General features: G+C 45.1%; 1 protein-coding gene across 7 annotated transcripts in view; it reads right to left on the bottom strand.

Annotated features, from left to right (window-relative positions):
• zeb1 (zinc finger E-box binding homeobox 1) overlaps nucleotides 1-26,273 on the bottom strand; it is a 181,025-nt gene that overhangs the window by 74,223 nt on the left and 80,529 nt on the right. Inside the window, exon 1 of one of the 7 annotated variants that reach the window (XM_033045314.1) lies at nucleotides 6,868-6,906. The exons of the other annotated variants lie outside the window; for them this stretch is intronic. Within the exon in view, the coding sequence (XP_032901205.1) occupies nucleotides 6,868-6,871 (4 nt within the window). The 5' untranslated portion in view covers nucleotides 6,872-6,906. Of the gene's footprint in view, nucleotides 1-6,867; nucleotides 6,907-26,273 lie in introns of those variants that run through there. 7 annotated transcript variants of the gene reach the window in all.

The raw sequence follows: 26,273 nt of genomic DNA, 5'->3' as shown, positions 1-26,273 counted from the left end.
TCGTCCCGATAGAATCCTAATTGACCAACACAGGGTTGGTGTTGATGGCACTGCCCTGAGCTGGTTCGTTTCCTACCTAAAAAAAGGGAGTTTCTCTACCAACATAGGCAATTCTTTCTCTTCCCCAGCTGGCCTTTTCTGCGGGGTTCAACAAGGCTCCATCCTAGGACCCATTCTCTTCTCTCTGTACATGCTCCTCCTCGGCCAAGTCATTGAAAGGCACGGCATTTCTTTCCACTGTTATGCAGATGAAACACAGCTCTATCTCCCCCTGAAACCCAACAACCGGTCTAATTTAATCAGCCTCATGCACTGCCTCGATGATTCAAAATGCTGGATGGCTCAGAACTTCCTCCAACTTAACGAGAGCAAGTCTGAGGTCATCCTACTCGGCCCCTCCAACCCCATCGAAACGATAACAGGTAGCCTTGGAAGCCTAACCTCCTTAATCAAACTTCACGTCAAAAACCTTGGCGTGATATTTGACTCCCCATTAAAGTTTGACAAGCAAGTCAACTCTGTGGTAAAAGCTTCCAGCTTTGTACCATAGCTAAAATCAAACCATTCCTCAAATTCGACAACCGTGAAAAAATAATCCACGCATTCATCTCCTCCCACCTTGACTACTGCAACTCCCTATACACTGGCATCAGCCAATCATCCCTGTCCAGCCTGCAATTGGTTCAAAACGCCGCAGCTAGACTTCTGACGGGTACCCATAAAAGGGACCACATCACCCCGATCCTGGCCTCTCTCCACTGGCTCCCAGTACGGTACAGAATCAACTTCAAGCTCCTCTTATATGTTTACAAAGCCCTTAACGGGCTTGCCCCCCCCCCCCCCCCATATCAAAAATCTTCTAACCAACCATTCTACCTCCAGGTCCCTAAGGTCAGCCGACTTGGGGCTACTGGCTATCCCGTGGTCTAGGTTTAAGCTCAGGATTGACCGCGCTTCTGCGGTTGCAGCACCTAGACTATGGAATAGCATCCCGCTCCTCATCAGAACTGCCCCCGCCATCGACTCCTTTAAGTCACGACTCAAAAACCTATTTCTACTCCCCCTATGTATGTATTGTTAGGTCTGTCTACCATTGTATGTAACACATTAGTACCTGCACTGGTGAAGCACTTTGGTCAACGCGAGTTGTTTTTAAACATGCTATACAAATAAATGTATTATTATTATTATTGTTATTATTAACAATGCAAAATCAAAGATCCAGTGGCCCGTTACCATTCCACACTGTAGATCTACGACAGGTCTGTGCACATCCTGTTCCATTTGGGCCAGTCAGAAATATTTGGTAATATGAATGGTTTCCTTGTTAGTGGGAGCTCTTTGTTATTGGACCATGTTAAATGTCATCAACTCATGAAACACACAAAATATGGGCATCATCAGATTTTAAATAAACTTTTGCTAGGCAGTGATTCATACATTTTCTCCATTTATTCACCTAGAAATGTCTTCACGCACGCACCCCATCTCAATGCTACCTAAGGGTGGTGAATGTTTCCTCGAGTGAAATGTGATAAAAGCTTTACGAGCCCCAACTGCACCATCCTGTGCATTCAACCGGGCACTTCCGTTGCAAATTCAGTTTAGAATGCTGTTGGAAGAAATCAGTCCATGCTTATCCAAATAATTGTTGTTGTTTTCATTCCCATTCAGCCAGGTTTTCATGGAACTGCGTGCACTCCAGCTGCACAAAGTGAAGGGATTTCTGAGCAGCTTTCATTGCCAAACCAAATAGACGGTCTCATTTAAACTTATATATTTACTGACTTTGTTTTAAGCCCTTCATAATCACCCCCTCCCCCCCACAACTAATATCCTTCAATGCACTCTGCACATTCACTAAAGTAGCCCCTCCCACAATGATTAACACCCTAGGTACACAAAAATGCTGGAGAAACTCAGCGGGTGCAGCAGCATCTATGGAGCGAAGGAAATAGGTGACGTTTCGGGCCGAAACCCTTCTTCAGACCCTTCTTCAGGATTAACCCTTCTTCAGGATTAACACCCTGCCTGACATGCCCCCGACCCAATAGTGCACACAACATCCTAGATCAAAGACCTTGAATACCCTCTCGAACGCCAGTCCCCACTACCACCGCTGATTGCCAACCCTCTTCCTGATTTCCCCCTTCCACCTTTTATCCCAGTCCTCTCTCCCACGGCTCCCACCAGACCAAAGCCCAGACTCAGTTTTATCTGAGTAGGAAGGAACTGCAGATGCTGGTTTACACCGAAGTTAGACACAAAATGCTGGAGTAACTCAGCGGGACAGGCAGCATCTCTGGAGAGAAGCAATGGGTCGAGACCCTTCTTCTGACTGTGTGGAAACGTTACCCATTTTGTGTCTACCTTCAGTTTTATCTGAAATCCTTTGTGCTCTCTGCATTGCTATATCACACAAAGGAAGGATCTTTTCAAAGTTAAGGCTGACTCAGTAGTGCCTGATGCACTGGGCACTTCTGTATTCCCGAGCAGCAGGCCGTGACTAAAATGGATGCCCCCTGCTGCATACCAAACAATTAACAGCACTGAAGGCACAGAGGATATTCTAGACAAGTGTAATTAATAACATGAATAGTGAAAGCTTAACACATCAAACCAAAACACACATTAACTAAAACCCTGCATTGTAATCTGCCTAGTATAAATAAATTTACTCGTGTATCATTTCCAGATATCCCTCGTATTTACAACATCCTGTACCTATTCTTGTAAAAGTTGATTTAGTTTTGCAACCAGTCAGCAGTTTACTAATTCATGTGTAAGTGTTGATTCTTTTCATTTTACAACACAATCTTTCCCTTCAAATGACACGATATTTGTTACTAATTGATGCAGAACAAAATGTGATATTGATTTGGTTTAAGATATATAAAAGCTGTTTAGTTGCCAGAGGAATACAGCGGTTAATTGGTGCTTAATTAACTACTTTGCTCTTACACATTGAACAGAATCTTTTAAGGCTCATTAAAGGGCCTGACGCACTTGGGCATTATTTGCGCGTCATTTACGCGACATCATTTACGCGTTACGATGCACGACGCAACATCATTTAAGCGTCATGCGTGCGTCGTGACGCGAACGTGGTGGCGTAGGCAGCTAGAGGAACTCATCAGGTCAGGCAACATCTTTGGAGAGAATTGGTCAGATAATTTTTTGGGGCCCTTCTGCATTTGGAAGTAGCATCTGGACCAGAAACATTGTCTGTCCATTTCTTTCCACAGATGCTGTATGATCTGCTGAGTTCCTCCAGCAATTTGCATTTTTTGCTCACAATTTCCAGCATCTGCAGTCTCTTGTGTCTCCATTGACTTTACAAGTTGATGCAGGGTACTTTCGTGACAGTCAAATTGATTGTGGAAAAACCTCACAAAAAGTAATTAAAAATTGAATTTTGAGGGAAAATAAAATATATTGCTAATTGCTGCGAGCGAGTAAAATTAACCCAGATTTTTTGGGGGAAATGTTGGCAGTTCCTACAATAACTGTGAGCCCTTGGGGTGTGAAGTTGCAGTAACTCCCCACGTTTAGAGAGGAATGCTTCGAAGCTTATTTCACAACATGGAGAGTGGGAGGAGGCGACTGAAAAGGGCAAAATTAATATTGATTTTTTAAATGTTTTTAAATATTCAGTCCTTTCACTTCACTTAAGCAACTATCATATTCCACCAGGTGGCGCTTCGATGGCAGCAGTCTGTCTGTCCTTTTCGGTTATTTTTAGTGTTTTATTAAAAGTATGTGTTAATGTTCTCTGGTTTGTTTTTGGTGGGGGGGGGGGGTCAGGGGAAACGTTTTCAATCTCTTACCTTGCCGGAGATGCGATTGTTTTCCGGATCGTATCTGCGGCCTAACATCGTGGAGCTTGCGGCCTTGCTCGGGACTGACTTTGAGCCCCACCGCGGGGAAGTGGACTTACCATCGGAGCCTGTGATCCCTTGCCTGGGATCGACGCTCCAACCGTGGCCTGCGGATTTCACCATCGAGAGCTCGCAGTCTCGGGTAGAGACCGATGTCGGGAAGCTCCAAAAGCCGCGCGAAGTTCGACTAGCCCCGACCCGGGGTAGATCGCCCGGCGCGGGGTAGCTGAGATCCCCCCCCGATACAGGAGCTTGATCGCCCCCGACGTGGAAGGCCCGCCACCGGCTACGGGAGTAAGATCGTCCCGTCAACGTAAGGTTAGAGGCCCCCAACCGCTGGAGGACATAGAAGAGAGAGATTGAACATTTTGTCGCCTTCCATCACAGTGAGGGATGTGGAGGAGTCACTGTGGTGGATGTTCATGTTAACATTTTGTGTGTTCTGTTGCTTGTTATTGGTATGACTGTAAGGCAAATTAAATTCCTCGTATGTTGCAAAACATACTTGGCTAATAATGTATGATTATGATTATGATTTATAATTATATTTTGAATTTTTCAAAATAAAAGATTTTTTAAAACAACATTTTGAATATATGCAAATATTACAAACATTCAAGGCACCATTCAATAGTTCTGCCAAGGTAAGGGCCATTTTACAGATTCTATGTAGCCTGAGCACGGTGGCGCAGCGGTAGAGTTGCTGCCTTAAGAGCCTGTTCCACTTAGGCGATTTTTTCGGCGACTGCCGGCCACTGTCACAGTCATAGCAGGTCGCCAAAAAAGCGGCAATGGATCCCCCCTACGACAATGTCTACGACAACCTACCACCTAGTCGACGTCAAGCAACGGCAAGCTACCGACAACCGGCGACCCATTAGGACGTCCACCTACGACCACACAGGCGGCAACCTACGACAGCCAAAGTCAACCTAAGTCTACCCGTGACAAGCTATGACAAACAACTACCCTGCCGGCGACAATTGAAGACAACAGAAGACATATCAGTTGCCAGTACCTGTCGCCGGTTGACGTAGGTTGACACAGGTAGTCGCCAATAGAATTCAGTTCAGTTCAGTTTTATTTGTCATATGTAGGTTAACACAGGGTCAACGGGACAATGAAATGTGTTTGACAAGACAACGGGTCACCTCAGCAATGATATTACAAGGATAAAATTAAGGTTGAAAAAAAAAGATAAGATAAAAGTGACATTGGTAGGTAAAAGACAATAATAAATAAAATAATCAACATATATGATGTGTTTATGAGTTCAGAAGCCTGATGGCATGATGATAAAAACTGTTCTTAAGTCTGGTGGTGCGTGCAGCCATGCTCCTGTATCGTCTGCCTGACGGTAACAAGGAGAACAGTCTGCGTGCTGGGTGGCTGTGGTCCTTGATGATGCTGTGTGCCTTCCGCAGGCACCGCCTGTGGAAAATGTCCTGAATGGCCGGGAGACAGTTGCAGTGATGTGCTGTGCCGCCTTCACCACTCTCTGTAGTGATTTGCGGCTGTGGGCAGAACAGTTCCCGTACCAGACTGTGATGCAGCCCGTCAGCAGACTCTCGATGGTGCAACTGTGGAAGTTTGTGAGGATGCTGGCGTTCATGCCAAACTTCCTCAGTCTTCTCAGGCAAAAGAGCCTCTGCCGGGCTTTCTTAGTTATTGTGACCGTGTGCAGTGTCCAAGTGATGTGCACACCGAGGAACTTGAAGCTGCTGACCGAAATCAGCAACTGGCGACAACCAACTTCACCTGGCGACAACCTACGTCATCCTGGCGACAACCTACGACAGCACCCACGACAGGAGAAGACAAGCTACGTCAAGCCCACCGTCGCCAAAAAGTTTTGAACATTTCAAAATCCAGCGGCGACCAGAAAAACGCTACGACTCTTTGGGCGACTTGAGGAGACTACTCGTGACCATACAGGCATCACCTCCATGTGGCGACAGCCTAGTCGCTTGTAGTCGCCAAAACAATCGCCTAAGTGGGACAGGGGCTGTACAGCGCTTGCAGCGCCGGAGACCCCGGTTCGATCCCGACTACGGGGGTGCTGTCTGTAATGTGTTTTACGTTCTCCCCGTGACCGCGTGGGTTTTCGCCGAGATCTTTGGTATCCTCCCACACTCCAAAGACGTACAGGTGTGTAGGTAAATTGGCTTGGTCAATGTAAAAATTGTCCCTAGTGTGTAGGATAGTGTTAATGTGCGGGGATCGCTGGTCGGCGCGGACCCGGTGGGCCGAAGGGCCTGCTTCCGCGCTGTATCTCGAAACTAAACTAAACTAAGTTGTTCTCTCTGTACCCTCATTACAGTCCTTTCACTTCACTTAAGCAACCATTGTATTCTGACAAGATTAAATATCCAAATATTTCACATCATTTGACAGTGGGCTTAAAAGTTCATCACGGCAAATAAACCTCCATATTCAGATAAAATCGCAACAACGTACGTTATACTGCAGATCTAGCAAAAATCATCGTTTTTTTTTTTAAATCACCTAATCATTCACAGGATGTAGTCAATGCTGACATTTAATGACTACTGCTAATTGCCCCTGAGCAGAAGCACTCAAGAGACACTTATAACCCAAATGGGTAAAGATTGCAGGCTTCCGTCTCAGGTGGGCATTATTGAACCAGTTTTAGTCATAGATTCACACAGCACAGAAACAGGCCCCACTCATTCACACCTATCCCATCGAAGATATTCCCATTGATAAGGTATTTGGCTGATATCCCTCTAAACTCTTATCCATGTATCTGCCAAATGTTTTTCCAATGTTGTTATTGCACTTACTTCAATATGCAATTTGTTCCATATACCTGTGAAAAAGTTCCCTTCAGGTACCCATTTAATCGTGAGGGAAGGAATTGCAGATGCTGGTTTACACTAAAGATAGAAACAGTTGCTGGAGTAACTCAGCGGGACAGCCAGCATCTCTGGAGAGAAGGAATGGGTGACGTTTCGGGTCGAGAAGTCACCCATTCCTTCTCTCCAGAGATGCTGCCTGTCCCGCTGAGTTACTCCAGCATTTTGTGTCTTTTCTCCCTCACCTTAAACCCATGCCCTCTAATTCTAAATTCCCTTACACTGAGTAAAAGACACTGTGCATTGACCCTATCTATTCTTCTCATTATTTTATACATCAGTCATTTCATAATTTTTATTACTAAACCCACTTTTCTTTAAATTCCAATTTCCATTGCTGGAGTGGCGGGCTTGAGTAATATGGAGACTGTAGAAACAAGGAACTGCAGGTGCTGGTGTACAAAAAAAGACACAAGGTGCTGGAGTAACTCAACGGGCCAGGCAGCATCAGTGGAGAACATGGATAGGTGACGTTTCAGGTCGAGACCCTTTTTCAGACACCAGGGGAACGGACTGGACCTGTTACACGTTGAGCAAAGAAGGCTGACAGATGGCATGATAAAGGAGTACACTATTAACAGAGGAATAGATAGGGTAGCTAGCTTGCGCCTTTTACGTTTGTAGGAGATGTCTAAAACAGGAAGGCACAGTGATTTAAGATAAGAGCGAAGATTAAAGAGATCTGAGGGTTACGTTTTTTACTCAAGGATTAGTTGGTATCTGGCATGAGCTGCTGGAGATGGTGGTGGACAGAAGACGTTTAAGATGCATCTAGAGAGGTACAAAGGAGTAAAGGGCCTGTCCCACTTGGGAGATTTTGCAGCGGACCGCCGGCGACTGTCAACTTTGTGGCACTCGATGGCAAACTGGGAACTGGAACAAGGGGGGAGAAGGGGTAGAAGGGGGAGAAGAGGGAAGAAGGCAGGGGGAGAGGAGTAGAGACACTTTTAAGAAGCCAGACAACTTTGATTAAGCCAGAGATACACAGCTGTGAAGTTTGGCGGGCATTTAACATTACCGGTCGGTTATCCTTGGTTCTGAAAACTCGTGCTTACGTTTTCTTTCCCACCAATGAACCAATAAAAATGCCCGGTCAGCAAAGGCGATTAACTAAAACTACCTATGACTAGCTCAACTACCCATAACTACATGGCGACCCCACTACAACTGCACCTATGACTACAAAAGTATCAATTTTCTCCATGGCGACCAATCTTTGGTCGCAGAAATATTTTCCACATGTTGAAAAATTTGTGGCGACCATACTGAGGCCGTGACTTGTTCCCAGAATGCGGGAACTCCTCACGGCCATGAAGGAGACTCACCAGAGACCACCAGTGAACATGTGGCGACCATGTGGCGAGCGCAGAGTCTCCTGCACTCGCCTAAAAAGTTGCCGAAGTGGGACAGGCCCTTTAGGCTTGAGTATGTACATTCCAAAAGCCTATGAAGCCCTCAGACCACACCAGAAGTTGGGTAACATATAAATACTACATTCTAAGCTCTCTAAATTGAAATATTTTCAGAAAGATGTGACTGCCGTTGATTTTCATTTTGTGGGCACTTGCTTGTAAACAAAAGACATACGCTTGCCATTTTTAATCAAATCAGTTAAATAAATTAATTTGCTCAACAGTCACCTCTTTCTGTTGTGAAACTAGCTTTCACGAAGCAGCTCATGCATAAACTGTGCAATTTAATCGGTTTTCCAAGTTGTTTACTGAAGCAATCTCCAGCCTTCAGGTGCCTGAGAGTAATTTCTTTCTCCTTGAGTTAGGGTGGAGTTTCAAAAATGTCTTGTGTTTGCAGTTAACTAGACTCTGAATCTCCCGATCATACTCATCAAACAGGTCTGGTTCCCTCCTGATAGAGAAGCAAGGCGTCTTTTTGCAGGTGTTAATTATGCTGGACGTCAAGTCAATGTGTCTTGGACACGCAACCTCACTCATCGGCTTGGGGTCTTCAGGGCATTGTGTTGGAGCAGTTCATAAAGAGGTCATAAGTGATAGGAGGAGAATTAGGCCATTCGGCACATCAAGTCTACTCCGCCATTCAATCATGGCCAAACAATCTCTCCCTCCTAACCCCATTCTCCTGCCTTCTCCCCATAACCCTTGACACCCGCACTAATCAAGAATCTATCTATCTTTGCCTTAAAAATATCCATTGACTTGGCCTCTACAGCCTTCTGAGGAAAAGAATTCCACAAATTCACCACCCTCTGACTAAAGAAACTCTTCCTCATCTGCTTCCTAAGGGAATGTCCTTTAATTCTGAGGCTGTGACCTCTGGTCCAACACTCTCCCACTAGTGGAAACTCTCCACATCCACTCTATCCAACCTTTGCCTTAAAAACACCCAAATGACATCTTCCAGTGTCTGTGGCAATACATTCCACAGGTTCACCACCCTCTGACTAACAAATTTGCTCCTCATCTCCTTTCAAAAGGTACATCCTTTTATTCTGAGGCTGTGCCCTTTGGTCCTAGGTTCTCTCATTAGTGGAAACATCCTCTCCACATCCACTCTATCCGGTAAGTTTTCTGTCATCCTTCGAAACTCCAGCGAGTACAGGCTCAGTGCCGTCAAACGCAGGGTTCAGAATTGAAGAGTTCAAAATGTATTATCTTCTGACATTTCTGTCGCCACTGTATTTTTGGACGAGGCTGATGGAAATAGCAGATAATGAGGTGATTGATTCAATGATCACCAACAGCAGTAAAGATGCACGTGACATGGACATCCTTTCCGATCACATTCAGACAAGAATGTATTGCCAATACTTGTGTTGTTTCTGAGGATGGCAGAACTGTACTCTAAGCATTGTTATCAGCAGGACCACCCCACTAGAGTTGGCATTCCCTGCTCCCTCCTCACCAGAGGATTGCTCCTTTCCCATCCTGATGTTGAACTCCAAAGGATCAACCGGTGTCCCTAACGAAGACATCATTTGCCGCAAGGTCAGAGTGGAAACTAGTCAGAGGGAAATCTGTGGAGCCCCTTTATGTGGCGACTATTTGCATACCTTGTTTAAGAAAGAACTGCAGATGCTGGAAAAATCGAAAGTAGACAAAATGCTGGAGAAACTCAGCGGGTGAGGCAGCATCGATGGAACGAAGGAATAGGTGATGGCGACCACTGACCTAACATAGGTTTAACATAGGAATACCTTGGGTATACAAGCAAACAATATCACTGTGACTTGTCACTTGTGACAATAAAGTATTCAATTCAATTCAATTCAATTCAATTCAATTCAATGGCCTCTTGGTTCTATTCTGAAGGATCAAGAGGTGTTCATCGATTAAATGAGATCGGACTAACTGCTGGAGGGAAATCTAGACAGTGGCTGATTTTCTCAGTTCCCTGATTAAATTCTGAATCGTACACTCAAGGTTAGTCTAAAAAAAAATCTTTAGCTCTACCATAATTATTTACCTGTTCACAGAAATACAACCTCGAATTTCACCTTCTCTTGGAATACACTTATAATATATACAAAATTGAATCAACATGTGCTTTGTAGACCAACAATTGACCTGTTTTATGATCAGATTAATTCTGGAACTTCCCTCAGAAATTGGCAACACCAATGTTTCCCAATGGCAAACTTAATGTGACCTCAGATTCTTAGAACAGCACATAAACTGGAAGGTTGACAAAAATGCTGCAGAAACTCAGCGGGTGAGGCAGCATCTATGGAGCGAAGGAAATAGGCAACTGAAACTGAGGAAGGGTCTCGACCCGAAACGTTGCCTATTTCCTTCGCTCCATAGATGCTGCCTCACCCGCTGAATTTCTCCAGCATTTTTGTCTACCTTCGATTTTCCTGCATCTGCAGTTCCATCTTAAACACCGTATAAACTGGATATAACCCTTCTCCTATGACTGCTGCATTGCTGCAGAAGTTCCATTGGTGAAGGAAAAAAAGGTTGTCGTAGTAGGGGATCTTAAGTTTCCCAACAGTGACAGGGACTGTCACAGTGGAGAAGGTTTAGACAGGGGCAGAATTTGTCAAATGTGTTCAGGAATGTTTTCTCAGGCAATGTGTAGAGGGCCCCACAATGTTTAGAGGGCAACTCTTGATCTAGTCTTAGAAAATTGGGAGAGGCAAATAGATGAAGTGTTCATGGATGAGCCTTTTGGGACCAGAGACTACTGATCTACAAGGTTTAAGATAGTTGTGGATAGAGATAGGACGGGCCCACGACTTAAAATTCTAAATTTAGGCAAGGCCAACTTTGAAGGTATTGACAGAAACTAGCTCAAGTTGATTGGAGCATGTTGTTTGAAGGAAAAGGAATGCACGGAAAGTGGGATGCTTTTAAGAGTGTGACAACAGGACATGTATGTTCCTGTTAAAAGTGAGGGGCAAGACAGGTGGGCGTAAGGAAGCTTGGATGACAAGCTTCCTTATAGGAGTAGAATTAAGCCAGTCGGCCCATCGAGTCCACACCGCCATTCAATCACGGCTGATCTCTGCCTCCTAATCCCATTCTTCTGCCTTCTCCCCATAACCTTGGACATCCGTTCTAATCAAGAATTTGTCTATCACTGCCTTAAATATATCCACTGACTTGGCCTCCACAGCCCTCTGTGGCAATGAGTTCCACAGATTAGCTACCCTCTGACTAAAGATGAACCCCAGGCCGGATAGGTAGAAACATGGTATGGGAGTGGGCATAAACAAGCAGGAATTCACGGGTTGGGGAACCCCATATGCAGCGCACCAGGAGTGGGCCAGGTCCTTACGCCGCCGCCTTCATGCCGCACGCTCTCTCCACTCATGTAACCGGAAGCATGCCAACAAAAGATTTTCACTGCACACGTGACAGTAAACTAAACTGAGCATGGCGCCAGGTCGTTGGGTACTGGCAGAAGTGAGGCGCGGGGACGACGGGAGCCTCGGTCTGCTATCACCAAAATCCGTGATACAGAGGTCTGTTATTGCGAGAGTTGAATGTGCAGCGAATTTCGGTTATAGCGGGCTGAGGCTCCCGTTGCACTGCCCCCCCAATCCCAACCTCCGCCAGTTACCCAACAAGCTGGCACCATGTAGCCTGCTCCCGGTTGAGGGAGTAGAGAGAGAGAGAGAGAGCAGCATGAAGGCAGTGTGAGCACTGGACCATGTGTGATGTCGGGGTCTCTGTCCCCCTCCCAGCCTGTGAATCCTTGCTTGTTTAACTCACCCAAATGCTGCGTTTCTTCCCTCCAGGCCTTGGGTTAAACTCTCACACGGTTATAGCGGCAACAACGGACACCATCCTTCCCCCTCCCCCCACCCCTGTGGTCTGTCATTGCAAGGGTTTACAGTATAGAAAAATTATGAGAATTTAGATACGGTAAAACAAAAATATATTTACTGCGATCGAGGAGTCAAAAGCTTAGGAGTCAGAGGGGAAAATCTTCTTCTCCATAGATCTGAAAGGGTGGCACAAGTGAAACCCTCCCCACATTGAAAATGTCCCAAAAATGTATTTGCAAATTGTTTATCTGAAGGGCAACAGCCATCATGCTGGACAGTAAGTATGATTTAGGAAAGTAGTTTTGCCCTGCCATGGACAAAGTGAAAGTGTGATAAAGTTTTTTGTGAAATTGCACAAAGAGGAAAGGAACGAGAAAAAGAAACACACATTCTCGATTTATGTTAAACGGGATTGGGGCTAATAATGAAATTAAAAAGAGAAAGAACCAATGGATCGATTCAAATTGTTTAGCAAGGGTAGCAACCAAAATAGCACCACTTGCTACCAATGGAGCAAAATTACTTTCTAATAATTCGGAGGGAAGTTTGGGAGGGGAGAGAAACTACTATAACAATTCTGGGGAAAATGGATTTAAAAAAAAACTTATTAACTAAAAAAACTTGAAATAACTATATCAATTATGATCATCTAAGTTGAGGTCAATTGAGTAGTTACTGAACTGTATTAGTCTCCCACTAGTTTTAAACAGACATTAATTATGTCAACTTAGAAATTGGGCAACATAAACGTTAACATGACAGCGCTTGCTTCACATGAGAAATTTTCTGAGTAATGACTTTGGGTTACACTGATGCACATGCTTAGCGCAAACCTGCCAATTCCATCAGACCTTCTCCTTGATTCGGAAACCAGTGACTAGTATGTTCATTGGCAAGTCACCAAAAATATTTCACCAAAACGACTTGATAACAGTCATCGTTAATCAACTCAGTCTCGTAATTTTGAATTAGCGACGTCGGAGGCAGCCCGAGGATTAAATGTATTTATTGTTGAGCTATTTTATTCCATCCCTTGATTTGGGTTTAATTGGGGAATTTCGTCAGTGCTGTCGCGCTTAATTCTGGTTAATTCTGCGCCTATGAGATTTTAAAGAAGAATGTCGGCAAATCGAGGCGTGAGAGGAGGAGGATGAACATGGCACTAATGGGACCTGCTCCTGTGGGAGGCAGGAACGACCCAATAGTTAAATGGCTATTAGTATAGGATGTGTGGGAGAGATGTGAATGCAGTAAGGATCAAAAGAAAGGCATAGGGAATCAAATAAGCACGAACTAGCGGAGAGTGAAAAAGGGGAGTATAAAGATACAGAATGAATGAGGATACGACACGAATTTTGGAGAACAGCAGACAAAAGTGTTAAAAGGTTAGTGAATTCACTTTTCTGAGCACAGGTTTAAGTTAAAGCAAAATGACTGTCAGCCTCCTCAATATCTTAAATATGTAATTTTAGCTCTCAGCTCAAAAAAAGTCAGAAATTGGCTCACGAAAAATAAAGAATCAGACAATTACTGATGCAAGGTCACTAATCTATTCCACCTTGAAGCACAGAATGATTTCAAGGATTACAATGGGAGTGAGAGTGGTGAAACGGAATGATTTTTTGTTCGGCAAAAACCATTTGGGCAGAATTAACAGTTTCTGTGTACATAGTAACTTAGCGGGACGGGCAGCATCTCTGGATAGAAGGGAATGGGTGACATTTTGGGTCGCCCATTCCTTCTATCCAGAGATGCTGCCTGCCCCGCTGATTTACTCCAGCTTTTTGTATCTATCTTTGGTTTAGACAATAGACAATAGGTGCAGGAGTAGGCCATTCGGCCCTTCGAGCCAGCACCGCCATTCAATGTGATCATGACTGATCATCCCCAATCAGTACCCCGTTTCTGCCTTCTCCCCATATCCCCTGACTCCGCTATCTCTAGGAGCCCTATCTAGCTCTCTCTTGAAAGTATCCAGAGAACCGGCCTCCACTGCCCTCTGAGGCAGAGAATTCCACAGACTCACAACTCTCTGTGAGAAAAAGTGTTTCCTCGTCTCCTAGCATCCTCCTCACAGTTAACACTGCCCCCCAGCTTCGTGTCATCCGCAAACTTGGAGATGTTGCATTCAATTCCCTCGTCCAAATCATTAATATATATTGTAAATAGCTGGGGTCCCAGCACTGAGCCTTGCGGTACACCACTAGTCACTGCCTGCCATTCTGAAAAGGACCCGTTTACTCCTACTCTTTGCTTCCTGTCTGCCATCCAGTTCTCTATCCACATCAATACTGAACCCCCAATACTGTGTGCTTTAAGTTTGTATACTAATCTCGTATGTGGGACCTTGTCGAAAGCCTTCTGAAAGTCCAGATATAACACATCCACTGGTTCTCCCTTATCCACTCTACTAGTTACATCCTCGAAAAATTATATAAGATTCGTCAGACATGATTTACCTTTTATAAATCCATGCTGACTTTGTCCAATGATTTCACCACTTTCCAAATGTGCTGCTATCCCATCTTTAATAACTGACTCTAACAGTTTCCCCACTACCGATGTTAGACTAACTGGTCTGTAATTCCACGTTTTCTCTCTCCCTCCCTTTTTAAAAAGTGGGGTTACATTAGCTACTCTCCAATCCTCAGGAACTACTCCAGAATCTAAAGAGTTTTGAAATATTATCACTAATGCATCCACTATTTCTGGGGCTACTTCCTTAAATACTCTGGGATGCAGCCTATCTGGGGATTTATCGGACTTTAATCCATTCAATTTACCTAACACCACTTCCCGGCTAACCTGGATTTCACTGTTCCTCCATCTCATTTGACCCCTGGTCCCCTGCTATTTCCGGCAGAATATTTATGTCTTCCTTAGTGAAGACAGAACCAAAGTAGTTATTTAATTGGTCTGCCATGTTCTTGTTCCCCATGATCAATTCACCTGTTTCTGACTGCAAGGGACCTACATTTGTTTTAACTAATCTTTTTCTCTTCACATATCTATAACAACTTTTGCAGTCAGTTTTTATGTTCCCTGCCAGTTTTCTTTCATAATCTATTTTCCCTTTCCTAATTAAGCCCTTTGTCCTCCTCTGCTGGACTCTGAATTTCTCCCAGTCCTCTGGTAGGCTGCTTTTTCTGGCTAATTTGTATGCTTCATCTTTTGTTTTGATACTATCCCTGATTTCCCTTGTTATCCACGGATGCACTACCTTCCCTGATTTATGTATGTAGAAGACCTCCTTCGACCTTGTTGAAGACCAGCTTCGACTAGCTACGAGTAACTTCGGGAAAATTGGACACCGAATAGTGGAGAGTGAAGACGACCTCCTTCGATCTCCTTCGACCTCCCTTCAACTATGTTGAAGACTATCTACGATTACCTTCGACTACCCTCGATTACCTACGACTAACATGCCGACCTACTACAACCTACTACGACTAAACCAACGAGTAAAAAAGGTATTGATTATTTCCATGGCGACATTTTTATACTCGCGGGCATTTTTCAACATGTTGAAAAATACGCCGTGACCTAGCTGAGGCCTCGAGTGCGCGGAGACTACTCTCGAGCATGAAGGAGAGTTACAAAGACCTTCTAGGACCTCGTGTCGACCATGCTGCGAGTATGAGGCGAGGGCAAACTCGTCTGAACTCACGGATTAGGTCGCCGCAGTGGGACAGCCCCTTTACTGGCAAAGGCAGAAGGATCAGAAAATGTATGCTGATCATCAAACAATATCTGCGTCAAATTCTAGACTGGCAGTGCCAAAGGCATAGCCATGAGAAATGTTTGTCATTGGAAGGTTTTCAATGATGGTAATAGGAAACAACTGTAAGCGGATATATGTTGAAGTAACTCAGCGGGACAGGAAGCATCTCTGGAGAGGAATGGGTGACGTGTTGGGTCGAGACCCTACTTCGGACTGAGAGTCAGGGGAGAGGGAAACTGGAGATATGGAAGGGCAAAGTATGAAAACTACAGATCAAAGCAGACAATGATGAAGGAAGTGTAGAATGGATCACTGTTGGCTGAGGGGAAGGTGACAATGAGGCATATAAACAGTAAAATTAATCTGGAACTATTCGGAGAACTAGGGTGAGGGAGGGATGGAGAGAGAGAGGGAAAGGAAGGGTATGTTGAATGGTTTATTGTTGGCCGAAGGGATCATTGGCCGCTTTGATCTGCCGTTTTCACACCTTACATTCTCTTTGTACCCTTCCATATCTTTCGTTTCCCTCTCCCCCGACTCTAAGTCTGAAGAAGGGTCTCAACCAGAATCTTCACCCATTCCTTCTCTCCAGAGATGCTGCCCGTCACGCTGAGTTACTCCAGCATTTTGTGTCTATCTTAGGTGTAAACCAGCATCTGCAGTTCCTTCCTACGTGTGTATGTTTAAGTGTTGGGACGTGATAGGAGGAAAAGGTCTTCGAGATTTGGTCCGGGTTAATTAGAGATGTTGGTTTTGTGACTGTCTTTTGAATTATTCAAAATATCAAAGGATTCAGCAATGATAATATGTAGAAAAGAAGCAAAGTTATTGATAACAAATATGCAACGCTACAAATTGTGGAATATATGCAAGCAATACAAATTTCGAAGAGCATATTCTGTTTTTTTATCTTAATGAGACTGGAATCTCAAATTGATTTTAGAGGTAGATTTTTGTAAGCAGCAGAAAAGGAAGAAAGATTATGAAATACAGATTCTGCATGAACCTTGTACTATTCATAAAGATTGGCTGATGTGACAATCTACAATTGCATCTTCACACATATATCTGCAGAGAGCTTTCATTGCCTGTCTTTCCACAATGCTAATTCAAGTCTGCCCAAATTTAAGTATTAATTTTCAAGCCAATTATAATATAAATACTGATTCGACATAATAAGGTTTCATCTCTTCCATTGTTTCATTGTGAAATGAAAGTAAAAAAATCATGTGGGAAGCTAAATTGAAGTTTCATTATGTGATATAAGGGTTTTTTTTAAAGATTGAAGACCAAGCCCTTTTTCCAGCTAGCAAAAATTTAGCTATAAAACCTGCCATCAAGAACACAGCCAGTCAAGTCCCACTAATAATTCTGCATGTGAGGGTAACTAAATGCAAAGCAAGTATATGATCCATATTACTAGATTCTGCATGCGGAATAAATGACCAATTTCAATATTTTATTAAAAAAAACACGTTTTAACAGAAGCTATGAAACAATATGAAACAAATATAGGCCACAAGAAACCGCTTTACAGTTTCAGTTCCAAAGGACTGATATTATAAATATACGATACATTAAAACATACATACTACACTATGCAGCTATTTGTAACATCCAATGATTCAGCATGCTAATTTCCATGCTCCCTTTCATATATACGAGCCTTAGTTCATTTGCATATTTCACATTTATCAATTCACTGGAAATGTTGTTATTCTACAACATATAGTATTTTTAAAAAGTGAATTAAAATGTGTACGGTGTATCAATATGCCACCAATATACAGGGTATCAGGGGTTATGGGGAGAAGCGCTGTAAGGCAGCAACTCTACCGCTGCGCCACCTTGGCCGCCTGCTGTTTCACGAGCCACTAGTTATGCAAGGAAATTCCAAATACAAACAGACAGCTTAGTACTTTTGAACCTCTTGAAGCACGTTTCATAGAAACATGGAAAGCAGGTGCAGGAGTAGCCCATTAGGCCCTTCGAGCCAGCACCGCCATTCAATATGATCATGGCTGATCAACCAGAATCAGTACTCCGTTCCTGCTTTCTCCTCATATCCCTTGATTCCGTTAGCCCAAAGAACTATATCTAACTCTCTTGAATACATCCGGTGAATTGGCCTCCCCTGCCTCCTGTGGAAGAGAATTCCACAGATTCACAACTGTCAGGGAGAAAAACTTTTTCCTCATCTCAGTCCTAAATGGACTACCTCTTATTCTTAAACTGTAACCCCTGGTTCTGGACTCCCCCAACATAGGGAACATATTTCCTGCATCTTGCTTGTCCAATCCTTTAAGAATTTTATATGTTTCGAAAAGATCCTTTTGTTCATAGTAACAGCAGAATTTAGTTCAGGAAATTACAGTATCTCATGATATTCACTATCCAGGCCCAAAAGGCTTTCTTTAAAAAAAATGTTTAATTCAAACAATTTATTCAATTATTAAAAAAATATTACACTACAATAAAACAAACCAGAACCCACCACCATAATACAATACAAACATATATCCATAATCAACTACCATACAGCTATCTTACACTCCTTGTCAAGGATGCATTCAACATCCTGCGGAGCCCAGCGGTCCAGGAACTCCTCTAGGGTGCCCGTGGACAGGGCGCATTCCCTTTCTAACCCCACCGGGCACGGACGTAACCCCGGAAAAGGGGCAGGCAGCCGGCTCGGGTACAAAAGGCTTTCCTGGTGACTTTTCTTGCACAGTAGCTGACCTAGGTTCGAAAGGCTTATTGTCAATTCAGATAAGTTTCATAAGTGACCAGTAAACATCATCATGACATTATCAACAGAAAGCATACTGGCCATGATGAGCTCAACATTATGACCCTAGACTCAGAACTAACAAAAATAAAATCACAAAGCCCACAGTAAACCCATCAAGATTGCGATGTTTGTAAAAGACAAGTAAGGGCCATGTTGACTACTTGAGTCACACCATCCACGTTCCCTGGTCAATGTTGCTGCAAAACAGCACATACCGATGATGTTTAGTTTAGCTTCATTTAGTTTAGTTTAGAGATACAGCGCGAAAACAGGCTCTTCGGCCCACCGAGTCTGCACCGACCAGCGATCCCCACACACTAAAGGGCCTGTTCCACTTGGCCGTCATTCATGTGCCATTTGCGCGACCTGCTATCGTGTGGGTAGCGCGGGACGGGCGCATGGAGGGGTGTGGACTTTGTCTTGCACGAAATCTTCGCGCGCCACCGGCCTGTCGCGTAACTGACGGCCAAAGTGGGACAGGACCAAGACCCTGGCGCGGCGCAACGTCTCACCTCCAACAGCAGCAGAAACAGGCAAACGATCGCCGAGCTCGGCCTGGGGCTCACGGCCGTTGTGGATCCGGATCCGGATCCGCCCCCACTCCTACTCCCAGAGCGGGGCCAAAACGATTGGAGATAGACACAAAATGCAGGAGTAACTCAGCGGGACTGGCAACATCTCGAGACCCTTCTTCAGACTGGGACAGGCCCTTAACACTATCCTAAACACACTAGGGACAATTTTACATTTACGCCAAGCCAATTAGCCTACACACCTGTACGTCTTTGGACTGTGGGAGGAAACCGAAGATCTCGGAAAAAACCCACGCAGGTCACGGGGAGAACGTACAAACTCCGTACAGACAGCACCCGTAGTCGGGATTGAACATGGGTCTCTGCTGCAGTGTTAGTGTGCGGGGATCGCTGGTCTGCGCGGACTCGGTGGGCCGAAGGGCCTGTTTCCGCTCTGTATCTCTAAACGAAACTACAATATTTGTACATAATTTCACAACATACAGTATAACCTTTCTAAAGTAAGGGTACGTGGATATAACTGGAAAGGCTTAATGCCTTGACTCAAGATCATGAAACTAGAAGGGGTATCATCAAAATGGTGACGATACTGTGTACCCCTCACTCTATTTTAATCATGACAAGAGTTACATAGTTAATCCAAATTTTCTTGACAATACTAAACTTTACAACATGAAAATACCACATGTTTTCAAGGATGTTTTCAATGTCTGACGAAGGGTCTCGACCAGAAACGTCACCCATTCCTTCGCTCCATAGATGCTGCCTCACCCGTTTCTCCAGCATTTTTGTCTTCGATTGTTCCAGCATCTGCAGTTCCTTCTTAAACATGTTTTCAAAGTTTCTTTATTCTCTATACATGCATATATTTACATGTATCACCGAATGGAGTAAATCATTCTATTGAGGTATTATGACCAGCTTCCCACATTTACATAAACGAGGTATTATTTCCGATATTTTATTGATTGAAGTCAAGATTGAATATGTGATATAAATTACAGTGCCCTCCATAATGTTTGGGTCAAAGACCCATCATTTATTTATTTGCCTCTGTCCACCACAATTTGTGATTTCTAATTAAAAAAATTACATATGGTTAAAGTCAGATGTTATTAAAGGGTATTTTTATACATTTTGGTTTCACCATGTCACAGCTGTGTTTATACATAGTCCCCGCATTTCAGGGCACCATAATGTTTGGCGTTTCAATGCCAGCATGTGGAGATGGGGGCTCCGCCAGAGCCCAGCCTGTGAATGTGGAGCAGAACAACAGACAGCCAACCATGTCATCTCTGGGTGCCCGCTCTAACACCCACCAAATGGAGCTCAGGGCCTGGCAGACATTGACGCAGAACCAACAACCTAGCTGCTCAACACCCGGCTTTAGATCTAACTATTCCTTTGGTTTATGTTTCATTTGCAAGAAGAAGAAGATAAAGTTTGGCACACATGGCTTCACACGCATTTGTAATTGCTCAGGTGTGTTTAATTGCCCCCTTAATGCAGGTTTAAGAGAGCTCTCACCACTTAGTCTTTCCTCCAGTCTTTCCATCACCTTTGGAAACTTTTATTGCTGTTTATCAACACGAGGACCAAAGTTGTGCCAATGAAAGTCAAAGAAGCCATTATGAGACTGAGAACCAAGAATAAAAGTGTTAGAGACATCAGCCAAACCTTAGGCTTACCAAAATCAACTGTTTGGAACATCATTAAGAAGAAAGAGAGCACTAGTGAGCTTGATAACAATGCTGGAGAAACTCAGCGGGTGAGGCAGCATCTATGGAGCGAAGGAATAGGCGACGTTTTGGGTCGAGGCCGTTCTTCAGACTAATGTGGTGGGGGCGGGAAAAAGAAAGGCGGAGACAGTAGGCTGTGGGAGAGCTGGAAAGGGGAGGGTAGGAGGGAGAAAGCAAGGACTACCTGAAATTGGAGGTCAATGTTCATACCACTGGGGTGTAAACTAACCAAGCGAAATATGAGGTGCTGCTCCTCCAATTTGCGGTGGGACTCACTCTGGCCACGGAGGAGGCCAAGGACAAAAAGGTTGGATTCGGAATAGGAGGGGGAATTGAAGTGCTGAGCCACCGGGAGATCAGGTTGGTTAATGCGAAGTGAGCGGAGGTGTTGGGCGAAGCGATCGCCAAGTCTTGCTTGGTCGCACCAATGTAGAGCAGTTGACACCTAGAGCAGCGGATGCAATAGATGAGGTTGGAGGAGGTGCAGGTGAACCTCTGCCGCACCTGGAAAGACTGCTTGGGTCCTTGGATGGAGTCAAGGGGGGAGGTAAAGCAACAAGTGTAGCATTTCCTGCGGTTGCAAGGAAAAGGACCAGTGGAGGGGGGTGGTTTGGGTGGGAAGGGACAAATTGACCAGGGAGTTACGGAGGGAGTGGTCTCTGCGGAAAGTCGAAAGGGGAGGTGATGGGAAGATGTGACCAGTGGTGGCATCCTGTTGGAGGTGGCGAAAATGTCGGAGGATTATCTGTTGTATGTGGCGGCTGGTAGGGTGGAAGGTGAGGACAAGGAGGACTCTGTCCTTGTTACGAGTGGGGTGATGGGGAGTGAGAACGGAGCTGTGGAATATAGAGGAGACCCTGGTGAGAGCCTCATCTACAGTGGAAGAGGGGAATCCCCGTTCCCTAAAGAATGAGGACATCTCCAACATCTCTGATGCCCTGGTTTGGAACACCTCATCCTGGGTGCAGATGTGGCATAGGGGAATAGGGGATAGAGTCCTTATAGGAAGCAAGGTGGGAAGAAGTGTAGTCCAGATAGCCATGGGAGTCAGTGGGTTTGCAGTAGTCTGTTACCTGCGATGGAGATTGTGAGGTCTAGAAACGGTAGTTCCCAGCTCTCCCACAGCCTACTGACTCCGCATCTTCCTTTCTTCCCCCCCCCCCCCCCCCACATCAGTCTGAAGAAGGGTCTCGACCCGAAACGTTACCTATTCCTTCGTTGCATAGATGCTGCCTCACCCGCTGAGTTTCTCCAGCATTGTTGTCTACCTTCGATTTTTCCAGCATCTGCAGTTCTTTCTTAAGCATTGGTGAGATTACTGATCGCAAATGGACTGACAGGCCAAGGAAGACCGAAGATTTCTCTCTATAATTAAGGGAAAAAAACAGACACCTGTCTGACAGATCAGGAGTCAGGTGTAGATTTGTCAATGACCACTGCCTGCAGAAGCCTTCATGAACAAAAATACAGAGGCTACACTGCAAGATGCAAACCACTGGTTAGCTGCAAAAATAGGATGGCCGGGTTGTAGTTTGCCAAGAAGTACTTAAAAGAGCAACCACAGTTCTGGAAAAAGGTCTTGTGGACAGATGAGACGAAGATGAACTTATATCAGAATGATGGCAAGAGCAAAGTATGGAGGAGAGAAGGAACTGCCCAAGATCCAAAGCATACCACCTCATCTGTGAAACACGGTGGTGTGGGTGTTATGGTCTGGGCATGTATGGCTGCTGAAGGTACTGGCTCACTTATCTTCATTGATGATACAACTGCTGATGTAGTAGCATAATGAATTCTGAAATAAATAGACACATCCTATCTGCTCAAGTTCAAACATATGCCTCAACACTCATTGGCCGGCCGTTCATTCTACAGCAAGACAATGACCCCAAACATATTGCTAAAGCAACAAAGGAGTTTTCAAAGCTAAAAAAATGGTAAATTCTTGAGTGGCCGTCAATCACCCGATCTGAACCCAACTGAGCATTCCTTTTATATGCTGAAGAGAAAACTGAAGGGGACTAGCCCCCAAAACAAGCATAAGCTAAAGATGACTGCAATACAGGCCTGGCAGAGCATCGCCAGAGAAGACACCCAGCAACGGGTGATGTCCATGAATCGCAGACTTCAAGCAGTCATTGCATGCAAAGGATATGTCCATTTTTACAATACAGGTGCACAACCTTTTATCCGAAAGCCTTGGGACCAGACACTTCTCGGATTTCCGTAGAATAGGTAGGTTGCGCGGGCGGCTTGAAAAGTCTGGAGCGTCTGCCTCCTCCCCGGAGACCGGGGAATAATTGTAAATCATTGCTTAAATGTTAGTCAGTTAGATTGGAGGGATTTTATGTGGTGGGGGGGGGGGTGAAGGGGGAAACTTTAATTCTTAGTCCCCTACCTGGTCGGAGAGGTGGGGAGCGGGCAATGCCTTACCGGGTCGCCGTGCAGTAAGCTCCGGAGCGCTGTGGCCGCCGACTCCCAACATCGCGGAGCTGGGGCTGCGGGCGTCCGGCCGTGGGCGGCGCAGGTTGGAGCTCCGACACCGGCAACTCTAACCCTGGCTGCGCGGTGCTCCAAATCCAGCGCCGCCCGCGGCTGTACGCCCGCAGCCCCAGCTCCGCGATGTTGGGAGTTGGCGGCGTTGCAGCGCTGGGATACCAACGGGGAGCGGGCAATGCCTTACCGGGTCGCCGTGCGGTAAGCTCCGGAGCGCTGTGGCCGCCGACTCCCAACATCGCGGAGCTGGGGCTGTGGGCGTTCGGCCGCGGGCCGCGGGCCGCGCTGGATTTGGAGCGCCGCGCAGCCAGGGGTAGAGTTGCCGGGGTCGGAGTTACAACCGGCGCCGCCCGCGGCCGGACGCCCGCAGCCCCAGCACCGCGATGTTGGGAGTCGGCGGCCACAGCGCTCCGGAGCTTACTGCACGGCGACCCGGTAAGGCATTGCCCGCTCCCCGCCTCTCCGACCAGGTAAGGGACTAAGAATTAAAGTTTCTCCCTTCACCCCTCCCCCCCCTTCACATAAAAGCCCTCCAAACTAACTGACTAACATTTAAGCAATGATTTACAGATGTTTAAGTGTCTCCCCGGTCTCCGGGGAGGAGGCAGCCGCTACAGTAGTACAGACCTGGGTTGACCGTGGGTCATTTCGGGTCAAGTTTGGCGCCAAACACGAGCTTTGGTGTGCAGACGACATCCTGGAAAAAATGTCCGGTTTTCGGAGCTTTTCGGTTTCCGGAACTCCGGATAAAAGGTTGTGCACCTGTACTGGAGAGATATCAGCACAGAACATTAAAAACGTCCACTGTTTCAAGTAGTTTGGTGTTAATTTTTTCAAGGGTTGTTACTGAAATATGCAAGAGATAGTAGAGATAAAATCAAGTTAGGAATTAAATGAATTCCCTGATTCAACCAGTTTATATCTCAAAAATATCAATTTTTAGGACACCAAAAATGTGACATGCTTTGACAATGAAATAAAGAGGCAATGTCTGCATTAACTTAATTATAATTCAAAACATTTTCAAGTTTATTGCTTTGCAGAGATGCATGTTTCACAGTAATAAGCAAAACTTTTGATGAATTTGGCATTAACTGCTCAGAATGGCCATATTTCAAAGAGTGTAATCAATGGTGGTTACTCTTGCTGTCCACACTATTTTAGAGTCACCACTGTTACACCACAATGGTAAATTAAGATCAAAGAACTTTCTAAGGAGATTGAACATTTTCTAGTTTGAAGAACTCAATTGATAATGAAATTATGATGAGAAAGTAACCTGAATATCAAGATTCTGCAACAGCATGCCAAAATTAATGAATATTTTTGGTGTCCGCCATCACATGCGTAACACCAGCATTTTGCAGTAGCTATATTTCCATCAAATTATGTACCTGCAGTGTCTTATTATGTATGGACAATTACTTCCATAAAGTTTATTCAAAACATGAGAAAGAAATGACAAAAAAAAGAAATACTGGAAGAAACAGGAGCCACTTTCATTTTGGTGTTCACCCTTGGACACTGTGTAACATGCGTAACACACGTTTCAGTAGATGACAGGAATATTGCTAAATTTTGAATTTGAAATTTGAATAATTTGAAATAATTTAATTGCCACACAACCAAGGTCGGTGGTATTTGGGTTGCCAGCAGCGGTACAATAATAAAGAACACAACCACAATAAAAAATTTACACAAACATCCACCACAGCATTCATCACTGTGGTGGAAGGCACAGAGCTTGGCCAGTCCTCCTCCATTTTCCCCCGTGGTCGGGACCACCACCCTCCACAGCTGTTGCTGCGGGCGTCCAGATGGTAAGGGACAAAGTCAAAGTCAAGGTGAGTCCAGGATCGGCTCTTCCCAACCAGAGACCGCGGCTTCAGGCTGGTGTAGGCCGCAGGCCGGCGGTCAAAGTTTTAAAGTACCTGCCGTGCCGCAGCCGGAAGCACCGCTGTCTGCAAGGCCGGCGGTCGAAGATCCCCTCCAGGGGAGATGATAAGTCCATGCCGCACCCGCGGTAGAAGACGGCCGCGGGCCGGCAGTGAAAGCTTCTTCTTCCCCCGGGTCCCCAACGTGAGATCCCGGGGTGTAAACGCCGCACCAGCTGGAGTTCTGCAGACTGCGGCTTCAGGCTGCCGGCTGCCGCGGGCCAGCGTAACGGAGCGCTCCCCTCCAGCGAGGTCTCACCCGCTCCACGCCGAGAGTCCACGCTGCGCCCGCCGCTGAAGCTCCGGGCGCGTCTCCGGGAAAGTCGGCGCCGATCCATGCTGTTAGGCCACGGGGGAGGCGACCTGAAAAAGTCGCCTCTCCATGGAAGAGGCGGCCGAAACAGTTTCCCCCTTACCCCCCCACACATAACACACAAAGAAACATTAAAAACACACTTTTAAACATACTAAAAAAATAAAAAAAAGTTGAAAAAAGACGGACACGCTGCCGACAGGCTGCTGCCAGTGCAGTGCCCCCTACCGAATGTGTACAAATTGGTCACATACTCCATGTTTATAGCACAAAAGTACATTTGCATGTTGAAACACAGCAAAAGTGAAGAAATCAGCTATTATGCTTTAGAAAAAAGTGACTTTCTAAATTTCATGTAAAGGCTGTTATGGTGGACACCAAACAAAGTGTAAATAAAACGCATAGGAACGCATGTTAAACAAGGAATTTTGTTCATTAACTACATTTTCTCAAACATCATGAACTATCTCTCCCTGTCATGTACTGCCGCTGTGAGGGTTTTTGATTAATCTGAATCATGTTGAAATAATGTATTTGTGAACTTCAGTTTTATCTGCCGTTCTGTATTATGTTTACATATTGTGTTGTGCTGCAGCAAGCAAGAATTTCATTGTCCTATCTGGGACACATGACAATAAAACTCTCTTGCCTATGTATGATGTCACACATTTTGTACCCAGTATTGTAAAAACATACAAATGCATCAAAATATTAAACATGACTACTTTCGTTTACATGACATTGCTG

The sequence above is a fragment of the Amblyraja radiata genome, chromosome 2 (genome assembly GCF_010909765.2).
Source record: "Amblyraja radiata isolate CabotCenter1 chromosome 2, sAmbRad1.1.pri, whole genome shotgun sequence".
In the NCBI taxonomy this organism is placed as follows: Eukaryota; Metazoa; Chordata; class Chondrichthyes; order Rajiformes; family Rajidae; genus Amblyraja; species Amblyraja radiata.
Note: the sequence above shows the minus strand (reverse complement) of the source record. Positions and strands in the feature narration are given on the sequence as shown.